This window comes from Hyla sarda, chromosome 8 (assembly GCF_029499605.1).
Source record: "Hyla sarda isolate aHylSar1 chromosome 8, aHylSar1.hap1, whole genome shotgun sequence".
Classification (NCBI taxonomy): Eukaryota; Metazoa; Chordata; class Amphibia; order Anura; family Hylidae; genus Hyla; species Hyla sarda.
The window spans coordinates 66,975,530-66,988,273 of NC_079196.1; the positions used below are offsets into that span (position 1 = coordinate 66,975,530).

At 42.5% G+C, this 12,744-nt stretch overlaps 1 protein-coding gene across 3 annotated transcripts in view; it reads left to right on the forward strand.

Moving 5' to 3' along the window:
* ITPRID2 (ITPR interacting domain containing 2) overlaps nucleotides 1-12,744 on the forward strand; it is a 90,586-nt gene that overhangs the window by 36,085 nt on the left and 41,757 nt on the right. For all 3 annotated transcript variants that reach the window (XM_056534701.1, XM_056534703.1, XM_056534702.1), the window contains 4 exons: nucleotides 799-841; nucleotides 938-1,036; nucleotides 2,273-2,481; nucleotides 3,424-4,112. In XM_056534701.1, coding sequence (XP_056390676.1) covers nucleotides 799-841; nucleotides 938-1,036; nucleotides 2,273-2,481; nucleotides 3,424-4,112 — 1,040 coding nt within the window. The remainder of the gene's footprint in view (nucleotides 1-798; nucleotides 842-937; nucleotides 1,037-2,272; nucleotides 2,482-3,423; nucleotides 4,113-12,744) is intronic.

The window sequence follows — 12,744 nt, forward strand, 5'->3', positions numbered from 1 at the left end:
TAAAAGGATTATTCAGCAAAAATAAATTAAAGATGTGCACAGGCTGTCTTATATAATAGAAAAAAAACTTTCCTCTTTCGCTCTCCTGCATATTGTTACGTCACATTATGACAGCAATTGGCTGAGTGGCAGACTGGAGACCTCAGCCAGTGGAGAACAAGTGATTTCTCAAGTGCAATAAAGTCATAAATATGTTCTTATGAAAATCAACCCACGAATCCCTATAAATTTGGAAAGAACTGCATATGGTTGTTTTTTTTCTTGGTGAAAGTAATTCTTGCTAACATACAGGAAAAGCTTAGGGTTTTATAAAGGTGATATTTGCCACATTAGTAATTACATTTGTAAACTTATTTTTATTACCGGAAAACACAAGGAATAGCTCATCCTCTTTTAACTTTGTCTATAGTTTGTCCCAGAGATTTAGATATGCAGTGCCAGTGGAAAGCGCACTTGTATTGACATGTACCAGTCTTCCCCTGTGTAATGAAGTAGATGAATGCGTGTACGCTATGTATCATCCCATAAAAGGAATTTGCTTTTTGTTAAATCAATTACAGGATTTATTTCTGAAACAAAAAGTGACTTTTGGGAGTCTTAAGTATTGTCCAATGGATGAGACAGCTGCCGCTAATTGTTTAAAATCTGTAAAAGAATTTTAGAGGTGACATGTACCTGCAGATCTGACAGGTCTGGCATTAAGAAAGGATTCTATGATGGAGCCTCTGCCAGCAGAGATTTAACTTGCATATCTCTATAGTAACTAAAGCATGACTAACTTCTCTCTATTGTTTCTAGCTAATCATCTCCATCAAAGGTTCCTGCCGATGGAGCCCACCTTGTAAGTAACATTTCATGATGCTCCCACTTCATCCCTTTTTTTCCCAGAACTGATATCATTATCAATTGTTCACGCTCATGTCTCTCTGCTTTAAAGCAATGGCATGCTGGCAAAAGATCGACGACTCCAGTTTCACCAGAAAGGGAGAAGCATGAACTCCACTGGATCTGGAAAAAGCAGTGCAACAGTGTCAAGGTAGGTGTTGTCCATACTTATGCTTCAGCATAACGTCTGTAAGTTTATTTAGGGAGAGACTGGATTTTTTATTTTATTTTCTTGCTGATGTTATTTTAATGTCTACCTGTCATTATAAAAACTTTGACCGGTCTGATAGGTCAAAAGCTTTTAAAGTCATAGGAATGATTGGGGAAAGAACCAGGCTAGTGGGCTCTTCTCTTGCCCCTCTGTCCATGTGAGCAGGACAGTCCCATAGATTCGAATTTTCAGTAACAAAGCTGGGAGAAAATTCTCTATGCACGCTCTTCTTCCGGCTCAATCTACTAATTAGTCTAGGTCTGAAATCAAAGTTTTTCTACACACACATACACACATACAATCTTATACACTTTTTAAGGATTGATTGGAAACCTTTTTGAACCCAATACATCACAAAAAAAACTAATTGGGTACATTAAAATGTGTGAACTTTTCTTTTAACTTTGGTGGTTTCTATCCAAAATGCTTGCTTTTAATCTTCCATCTCGCCTACTGTTTCCTGCCACATATGGGTAGTGGATGCTCTCTCCTTTGTTGGCTCTTTAAACATTTTCAGGAGTTTTAAGTTTTTATGCAGGCCTCATTATTATTATTATTATTATTATATATATTTTTTTTTTCATATTGTCCAGCAAAGGGATGTGGCTTTGGTATAAATGGGTGCTCCCCACAAAACAAATAAAGTGCATTGAAAGCATTGAAAAAGTTACAAGTGATAAATTTTACCCCCCCTTTTTTTTTTTTTTTTTTTTAATGCATTTTTTATTTTATGGCTTTAGTAAACTCATCATGTTGCAAATGCCAACCTGCTCCCCAAGTGATGGGTGAAGAAGAAAATATAGCTGCAAAGTCCAATACAGATGCGTTCTTCTGTTAACCTTCTGTCACGCCCCCTCCCATAGGCTTGCATTGAGGGGGTGGGGCGTGACATCACACGGGGGGCGGGGCCGTAACGTCACAATGCTCCAGCCCCCGTGATCGCCAGTAATCAGACCCGGAGAAAACATGCGCCGGGGACTGATTGTAAACGGGGTGCTGCGTGCAAGATCACGGGGGTCCCCAGCGGCGGGACCCATGCGATCAGGCATCTTATCCCCTATCCTTTGGATAGGGGATAAGATGTCTTAGTGCCGGACTACCCCTTTAATAAAGTATATGTAAAAGGGTTTCCTACACCGGTCAACGTATTCTCATTATAAATTTTATGTTCTCTAGTGTTTCAGAACTTTTAGACCTTTATGAAGAAGATCCTGAAGAAATTCTTTACAATCTTGGGTTTGGAAGGGACGAACCAGACATTGCTTCAAAAATACCATCCAGGTTTTTCAACAATTCCTCTTTTGCCCATGGAATTGACATCAAAGTATTTTTGAATGCGCAAATGCAACGATTAGAGTTGGAGAATCCAAACTTTGCCTTAACAAGTAAGTGTCCTAAAACTGTTGGATGTCTGTACAGTGCTTCTACACTTTAGTTTTGTAATTAAAGCTCAGGTAAGCTTACAAGTCCTGTGTGCGCACAGATGATGCCTCTCGTCACTGAATAGACCATTGTTGTAACTTAAAATTCCTGGCCTTCTTGGCATCAGCCACATGCTGCTTGGAGTATAGTAGAATATTATACAGGAGTCTTTGCCAAAGCTCAGTCCCTTGTTAATTGAATTTTAAACATTTTGTTATTAATGCTGCGTGTTTTAGCCCCCTCCCCCCTTTCATACGGACTTCTTTTGTGTGTGTATTTTTGCTTGTGAGGAAAAATTAAAAAGAACATAAGTAGTAGGTAAATTACATTTATTTGGCCTTTTTTATTTTATCTTTATTTTTTTTATTGTGAGATAGAAAATCACTTGCCTCCTGGATCTTATATCCTGTGGACTGCAAATTGGTAATTTTTTATTTTGATTTCACTTATAAGATATTCCTTAGATCTTGGAGTGCATAAATGAAACTTCTGTATTGTACATTTTCAGCACAGATGACAGAACTTGTATTGCCAGGTTACCTTCCTCAACTGACTCTGCTAGAGGAAACAAAAATTCGATTTTAAATGTTTTTTATTTTATTATTATTGTGGTTGTTTTTAAGTTTGCATATAAAATATGGAAATGTTTTGTACTGAACTCTATCAATTTTATTTTTCACAAAAATGTCAATAAATAGTACTTTGCAAATGGAGAGATTTTTAGTATATTATGAAGGGTCACATAATATTAGTTAAGCATGTTTTTCCACAAACATTGGCACTTTTGTCAATGCACTTTTGTCTGTTGTTGCAAGGCTTTTTTATTTTTATTTTTTATATGCAAAATATTATTTTTACCTGAATTGATCTTAATGACTAATTTCTATTACTTTTTCTCCAATCAGGTCGTTTTCGTCAGATTAAAGTCCTCACCGATGTTGCAAATGCTTTTTCATCTTTATACTCTCAAGTTTCCGGAACTCCACTCCAACAGATTGGCAGCTCTAAATCTTTATCTTCTCCTACTACTGTTGAAAACAAACCAGCACCTCTTACCAGGTCTTCTAGCCAGACTGCAGCTCGTCTTATGGAGACTCTATCCAAACTTAATTTATGTGGGTCGCGGTCCTTAGGAGAAACAACCAATAATTCTCAGTCTGTGGAAGACAAAGGGCCAAATCAATATGGTCATGATGATGAATCGAACAAGAACGAACAGAAAGTACTGAAACCCTTCAAAAAGACCTCTCCCCCTCTTGCCACAGTTAAAGAGGAGGTGCACAATTCTTTGGTCACAGACACCAGTGTTCATGATGTCTCTGCCGTTCCAAAAGAAAATGGTGTTTTAGAGCTTTTACCTAATTCCAGCGTTAATGGACAGGAAAAAACGTCCGCAAACCTAAGTGAATGTGATACGTGTATTGTGACCTCTCCTATTAATAAGGATTTGAGTGTATCTACTGATCAGGATTGTGAACACTACCTACCAGGAACAAATCCTTCCACTTCTACTCCAGAGAGGGAACTTTATGTGGCAAACCCTTCCATATCAGGCCTAATGAAGCAAGATAAAGAGTCTTTTGAGCTGGAAGAGGTATGTATAAAAGCTTGACATACCTTACATAAGTGTTGGTCAAATACATACTTTTGGTGAGTTTGCATGCACTTTGTGTGTTTTGCTTTGTGCAAAGGGAGATTTTAGCTCCTTGAATATTTGACAGTGTTCTCTTTAAAAGCCAATCGGAATTGATCAGGAATGAGTTAATGAATGAACGAAAAATATGTTTACGTTGGCTCCGTTAAAACGGGCATTCCCATCTTAGACCTTTATTACATAGAATTTGCCAAGACATGAAGGTACATTGACCCCTGCCCTGATTTGATAAAGTGGCTGTTTCTTAAAGGGGTACTCTGCCCCTAGACATTTTATCCCCTATCCGAAGGATCGGGGATAAGATGTCTGATCGCGGGGGTCCCAGGATCCTGCGATCTTGGCTGCAACACCCCAGACATCTGGTGCACAGAGCGAACTTTGCTTGATGCCAGAAGACTGGCGATGCGGGGCGGAGGCTTGTGACATCACTGCCACGCCCCCTCAATGCAAGTCTATGGGAGGGGGTGTGGTGTCAGTCACGCCACCTCCCATAGACTTGCATTGAGGGGGTGTAGCTGTGATGTCATGAGCCTCTGGAGCTGTACCTGACGCTCCAAACGAATGCCGGGTGCAGTAGGGAGATCTTTTGGGTCCCCAGCGGTGGGACTCCTGCAATCAGACAGCTTATCCCCTATCCTTTGGATAGGGATAAGATGTCTAGGGGCGGAGTACCCCTTTTAATGACTGAATAAATGGAGAGTTGGCCACGCAGGTCCGTGGCTCTCTCCTCTCACTTTTATGGTAGTTATAGAAACATCTGAGCACACTTGCATATCAATGAATAGAAAAGGGAAGCGGATACATGCAGCCACCTATTCCATTCATTCCTTGCCTGGATATGGCAGTTTTACACCTGCATTCATTTCCATGTTGTAGACTCCGCTTTCTGGAGGTAGATGAAAGTCCCACCTCTGGAATCTGTATCAGACATTTATGGGATTTCTTGTAGCTATTCCATAAATGTCTAAGAGGGATTATGCTTTTGAATGGTTTCCCATGTTTTTGTAGTTATACTCTTATCGATGCCAGGAACAAAGGGGTCGTTATATGTCTAAAATAGTGCTGTGCCAGTTTTGCCATGCAGGCGCATTCAGTTGGCTCAGCATTCAGACACCCCCTGGGCTAAGGCTTTCATGTTCTCAGGACAGGATCTCTTCTATGTAGCAAAATATGACATACAGCTTACAGGCTGCTGCATGCCACTTAATCATTTTGTGCTTTATTGCGGTTTATACTGTATGTGAAATAATTTTGAAGAAATATACTATGTAAATACATTAGATCGTTTTACTTTACGCTCCTTTAGAACTATCTTTGACAGTATACGTATAATAATTCTAATACTGGATCTATCCTATGCCATGACATATTTTTTGGTATTTTTTCTGTGTAGTGGTTGGATAAAAACCTTTGCTGTGTGAACGATCCTTTGATCAAATTCTTCTAGAATCATTGTAGTGGCTAATGATTAACATGAGGATTGGTGATGGAAACTTGCAAGTCAATAAGGCAAAGGTAGAATGGCTGAGATGACACTTTAGTATCTTCTATGTAGATAAGGATATTGCTAAAACATTTGTCATAAAAGATTGAGTACATATTTTTTTTTATTAAGTTGTATCTTATCATTGATGTTATGACCTATGCACTTGATATGCCAGAAATGTTTGGCGCACCAGGTCCAGCCTTAAAGGGGTACTCCGGCACTAAGACATCTTATCCCCTATCCAAAGCGGGGCCGGAGTATTGTGACATCACGGCTCTGCCCAATGTGATGTCACACTCCGCCCCCCCCCCCCAATGCAAACCTATGGAAGGGGGATTGACAGCTATCACGCCCCCTCCCATAGGCTTGCATTCAGGGGTCGGAGCGTGACGTCACGCGGGGGCGGAGCCGTGACGTCACAACACTCCGGCCCCGTGATCGGCAGTCATCAGACCCGGAGCAAACATGCGTGAAAGATCACGGGGGTCCCCAGCAGCGTGACCCCCTCGATCAGTCATTGTATCCCCTATCCTCTGCAATGTATACAGTGTTTTTACTTTCATTTTTAAATCCCCCGCCGGGAGCCCTGAATGGCTGGTACCGAGGTGTCATTCAGGGCTCCCGACGGGGTTTTAAAAACTGCGCTGCGGGGGGGTGGTGCATATTATAAATGTGCGCTTTATATCCCTCCTGCAGCCTCCCACAGTGTTTTAATATAGATATGGCCTCCGCTGCCACTCACAATCTTCATTGGATCTCAGAAGTGAGACACTGTGTGATCAATCCCTATACTACTACCCCCAACATGGAACAGACTCTGTTCCATGATGGGAATAGCAGTACAAGCACTAATGTAGTCTCCCAGCCACCCGCAGACTCCTGCAGCTGGAAACATGACGGGAGTAGTAGTAGTAGTCCCACAACACTGCAGGAGTCAGCTGATTTCACCTCTCAGCATGCTCAGAAGTAACAACTGATATTATAAATCGGGTGCAAACGAATGATATCAAAGGCTCAATGCTCTTCAATGACTTCAATGCAAAATTTATAATATCCATTTCTTTTCCGTTATTTTTGACGGGAGAAAAAATACTGCGTGCACAGTCTTTTCCCCCCGTCAAAAAAATAAAAAAAGGAACAGGAAATAACGGGTGATATAGGATTGTGTTAAAAAAAATAATCCTATTGATGGGATTATTTTACAGCCGTTTGCAACCCGTTTGAAAAATTATCAAACGGATTGATAACGGGCATTTATTAATGGGGCAGACGGCTGTGTGAACAAGCCCTTAGTTAAAGCAATGTTTGCCAACCAGGGTGCCTCTAGCGGTTGCAAAACTACAGCTCCCAGCATGGCCAAACAGCCGATAGCTGCCTGGGCATGCTATGAGTTGTAGCTTTGCAACAGCTGGAGGCACTCTGGTTGGAGAACATTGAGTTTAAGGGATTAAAGGGGGAACTCTGGTACATAAGTACTTATCACCTATCTCCTGCCCGGCACCCTGGCTTTCCCTGTGTATGAAGCGACCTCTGCTCTGTGCAAGGATTACACACCCCTCTATGTATCTCTATGGCAAAGCTCGAGATACAGCGTTTGTGTATCTCCGGCTTTCCTATAGGGATAATGAAAGGGGCGTGTTGGCCACCGATTTGTGCCTTGGTTGACAGTAATCCAGTAATCCTTGCACTGAGCAGCGGTCGCACCGTGCATGAGTAGAGCCGCGGTGCCGGGCAGGAGACCATGAGGGGTTTCAGTGGTCGGACCCTAAATACTTATGTACCGTTGGTCCCCTTTTAAGCCAATGTATGGTGAAAGCAACACTATTGATAGATACCTTGTAACGCAAGGTGTATAGAAACCTTGTAACGCAATTTCTCCCGAGTACGGCGATACCCCATATGTGGCCCTAAACTGTTGACTTGAAATACGACAGGGCACCAAAGTGAAAGCGCCATGCGCATTTGAGGCCTAAATTAGGGACTTGCATAGGGGTGGACATAGGGGTATTCTACGGCAGCGATTCCCAAACAGGGTGCCTCCAGCTGTTGCTTAACTCCCAGCATGCGTGGACAGTCAATGGCTGTCCGGCAATACTGGGAGTTGCTGTTTTGCAACAGCTGGAAGCTCCGCTTTGGAAACAGTGGCGTTCCGGACGCTCTTATTTTGGGGGGGGAGGGGGTTCTGTGTAGGGGTATGTGTATATGCAATGTTTTTAACTTTTATTTTGTGGTGGTGTAGTGTAGTGTTTTTAGGGTACAGCCACACGGGCAGGGGATTACAGCGAGTTGCTGCGTCTCAAACTTGCAGAGAGAAACCCACTGTAAAACCCTCGCCCGTGTGAATGTACATTCACAGGGGGGGGGGGGGGGCACCAGCTGTTGCAAAGCCACATCGCCGGGTTAACTGCGTGTCATATATATATAAGCCATTATGCGAGAACTGCCTGCACATTGTTGCTTATATATAAGCCACTCTGCGGGAAGGGGTTAAAGGGGTACTCCCGTGGAAAACTTTATTTATTTATTTATTTTAAATCAACTGGTGCCAGAAAGTTAAACAGATTTGTAAATTACTTCTATTAAAATCTTAATCCTTCCAGCACTTTATAGGGGCTGTATACTACAGAGGAAATGTTTTTTCTTTTTGGATTTCTCTTGTCACAATCACTGTGCTCTCTGCTGACCTCTGCTGTCCATTTTAGGAACTGTCCAGATCAGCATATATTTGCTATGGGGAGTTTCTCCTGCTCTGGACAGTTTCTAAAATGGACAGCAGAGGTCAACAGAGAGCACTGTGTTTGTGACATCAGAGAAATCCAAAAAGAAAAATATTTCCTCTGTAGTATACAGTCCCTGAAAAGTACTGGAAGGATTAAGATTTTTTTAAAATAAAGTTTTCCACAGGAGTACCCCTTTAATAGTCTACTGCAGATGATTCTGATGTCATTCTCCAGGCACTACAATGCCCAGCACACCCTTTTTCCCCTCAAATGCTGAAGTGACAGATCACTTACTGCTGATCTACAACACAAACCTCAATAGTATTGTCTGAGTTATTGTTGCCTTGATCTTATGCAGGATTATCACAGAGATCACACAGTTTGATCCGGCTTGTTAGAGAAGGAACACAGTTAAACCCAGTGTGTGGGTGGAAATGACGACATCCTTGTTGGTATAAATTGCTTATCACTCGCTGCCACCCACTTGTCCCGTGTCCCCCTCCTCCTATTAATGGGCATTGTTTTCCCTCTGTCTCCGTTCTTATCTGTACTTGCTGTTACTCCGCCCTTCCTAAGAAAGTAGTGAGCCTGTTTTTTTTTTATAATTGTTGTAAGTTTAGCTTCTGTTTTTGGACCCTTATCTCTTACTAAATGTTAAACATGTTGTATGAAGTGTGAGCTGAGTGTATTACAGAATCACTGTATGAAGATTCAAGCCCTTAAGGGGTACTCCGGTAAAAAACATATTTATATATATTTTTTTTAAATCAACTGGTGCGAGAAAGTTAAACAGATTTGTAAATTCCTTCTATTTAAAAATCTTAATCCTTTCAGTACTTATGAGCTTCTGAAGTTAAGGTTGCTCTTTTCTGTCTAAGTGCTCTCTGATGACGTGTCTTGGGAACCGCCCAGTTTAGAAGCAAATCCCCCATAGCAAACCTCTTCTAAACTGGGCGGTTCCCGAGACACGTGTCATCAGAGACGACTTAGACAGAAAAGAACAACCTTAACTTCAGAAGCTCATAAGTACTGAAAGGATTTAGATTTTTTTTATAGAAGTAATTTACAAATCTGTTTAACTTTCTGGAGCCAGTTGATATATAAAAAAAAAGTTTTTTCCTGGAATACCCCTTTAAGCTTACTTGTAGCTTTGTTCCATTTACTTGAATGTGAATGAGCTACATGTGGTACCAGACACAGCTGCTACTATATGCTCCGCTTTGTGTCTAGTGATGAAGCTGAAGCTCTCACCCCATCAATCATCTGATCTGTGAATGCGCCATGAGTTGGACCCCCTCCTCTCCAGTCCATCCTTAATGCCGCAGCCAGACTATCTTCCTCTCCAGCTGCTACACCGACGCCTCCTCCCTGTGCCAGTCACTGGTTACCAATTCAGTCCAGAATACAGTACAAAATCCTCAGTCTCGCATACAGAGCTCTCCATAATGCTGCACCTCCCTACATCTCCTCTCTCATCTCCGTCTACCATCCTACACGTTCTCTCCGACCTGCTAATGATCTCACACTAACATCTTCTATAATCCGAACTTCACACTCCCGTCTCCAAGACTTCACTCGTGCTGCACCGGTTCTCTGGAATGCTATCCCTCAATCCCTCAGACTCAACAACAACATCCATAGTTTCAAACGTGGCCTAAAAACACATCTCTTCAGACAGGCCTATAACAGTCTCTAATTGGCCTCAACATATCCCCAACATATCCCCAACATATCCCCAACATATCCCCAACATATCCCCAACATATCCCCAACATATCCCCAACATATCCCCAACATATCCCCAACATATCCCCAACATATCCCCAACATATCCCCAACCCTCTTGTTTGAATAGTTATTGTGTAATATTATGTCTGATACTTGTCTTTGTTTGTACCCCATAATTGTAAGCGCTGCGGAATCTGTAGGCGCTATAAAAAAAAAAAATAATAATAAAATAATTATAATCTGATATTGATGGTCTAGGCCAGGGTTTCCCAACCAGTGTGCCTCCAGTTGTTTCAAAACTACAAGTCCCAGCTTGGCAGTTGTGATTTTTTTAACAGCTGGAGGCACACTGGTTGGCAAACACTGACTTAGTCTATGCATAGCCACAGAAAAATGTGGTGTGGATTTATTAAGGGTTTGTCTGGGAGTCTTAGGCCATGTTCAAATAGCTGAAAATGGGTGGGATTTCTGCCCACAAAATACTGACTGACATTCTGCACATTTGAATGTTCCAGTGGACGCTAGGACCTGCATGGTCTCACAAACTGCAATGCATTTCCAACCGCAATTCACAGAAAGATTAGACGTGTGTGAACATGACCTTACTGTACATGTTAGAAAAAAAACTTTTAACATGTCGCAGGGATAAGTAAAACGTTTAAATCGGTCGGGGTCCGACTTCTGTAGCTGAATATGTTGTAATAGTGGCCGTTCACACACTGACTGCTGACTACCTGCTGTGATAATTAAATTTGTTCTTTATCAAAATGTACAAGCCCACCCCCCCTCCCCCATGTCTAGGCCAAGTGATAAGAGAGTCCATAAACTAACACTGGCGTAGCGCCGGGGGACAACCACAGTCACTGTGACGCCAAGCCCACAAGGGAAATGGCCCAGTGACCGCGCGGCCCCACTGCTGCCAGACCAAGCCCCCGGCTCTGGGCTACACCACCTCACAGACAAAGCACCACAGCAACAATTAGGAAGACTTAACAAAAACCTGTCTAGAGGGAAAAGTTGCTGAGTTGTCCATAGCAACTAATCAGATTTATTTTTCAAAAATCAAAATAAAGCTAAGAAGGTTGATGTATGCAACTCAGCAATGTTTCCTCTGGACAGGTTTTGATAAATCTCGCCAAATGGCCACCGTATAGCAGCACACCAGGGTGAACACCTACCACGTGCTCCCTGCCAGAGGGTTGGGAGAATGCTAGGAGAAAACCCTTATGTAGGAAATCTGTCAAAGATTCTAATGTATACAAACAAAGATAGGCATAAAACCCCATAGGCTTTAACGGGCTGAACATAATAAGCTAGTGACTATATTTGGGTCCAACAGAATGTGAACCTAACCAAGACATGGATATACCCCATTGTATAGGGATGATCCACATCCAACACCGTTGTGAAATCTATAGAATTCGAGTGAAAATCCATGTCTGCTATTTGTACTGCAGAAGAGTCTTCTTGATTAGAGCAAAGTAAGAAGGGACTATAATTTCTGCTGCCAAAGGGGGTAGGAGACTGGTTGAAGGAGAACTCCAAGTGCTGGGACCCCCCAATGATTCCCTGCGCTCCCATAGAAATGTATGGAGCAGATGCCACCTGCAGCACGCACTCCACACTGAGCGCTGGGTCCCATCCTGATGATGGGGGGTTCCAGTGCTCTTACCCCGAACCCCCCCCCCCCCCCCCCCCCCCACGATCAGCTACTTATCTCCTATCCTGTGGATGGGGGTTAAAGGGGTTATCCAGGAAAAACCTTTTTTTTTATATATCAACTGGCTCGAGAAAGTTAAACAGATTTGAAATTACTTCTATTAAAAAATCTTAATCCTTTCAGTACTTATGAGCTTCTGAAGTTAAGGTTGTTCTTTTCTGTCTAAGTGCTCTCTGATGACACGTGTCTCGGGAACCGCCCAATATAGAAGAGGTTTGCTATGGGGATTTGCTTCTAAACTGGGTGGTTCCCGAGACACGTGTCATCAGAGAACACTTAGACAGAAAAGAACAACCTTAACTTCATAAGCTCATAAGTACTGAAAGGATTAAGATTTTTTAATAGAAGTATTTACAAATCTCTTTAACTTTCTGGAGCCCCTTAACGACCAAGGACGTATATAGTCCTTGGCCGGCTCCCGCGATACAACGCGGGATCACGCGGTGACCCCGTGTCATGTCGGGTCGGTCCCGGCATGTATCTGATGCCGGGACCCGGGGCTAATAGTGCGTGGCAGTGATCGCGGTGCCGCGTGCTATTAACCCTTTCAACTTTGAACGCCGTGTCTAAATCGAAAGTAAAACCTTCCCGGCTGCTCAGCGGGGCTGATCGGGACCACCGCAGTGAAAATGCGGTGTCCTGATCAGCTGGGACACGAGCGGAGGTCCTCTTACCTGCCTCCAGCGTGTCCCCTCGGCGATTGATTGCTCCAAGCCTGAGATTCAGGCTTGAGCAATCGACCGCCGATAACCCTGATCACTGCAAAGCTATGGCTTTGCAGGGATCAGTGTAAAAGATCAGTTTGTGCAGTGTTATAGGTCCCTATGGGAGCTATAACACTGCAAAAAAAAGTGTAAAAAAAGAAAAGTTAATAAATGGGATTTAACCCTTTCTTTAATAAAAGTTCAAATCACCCCC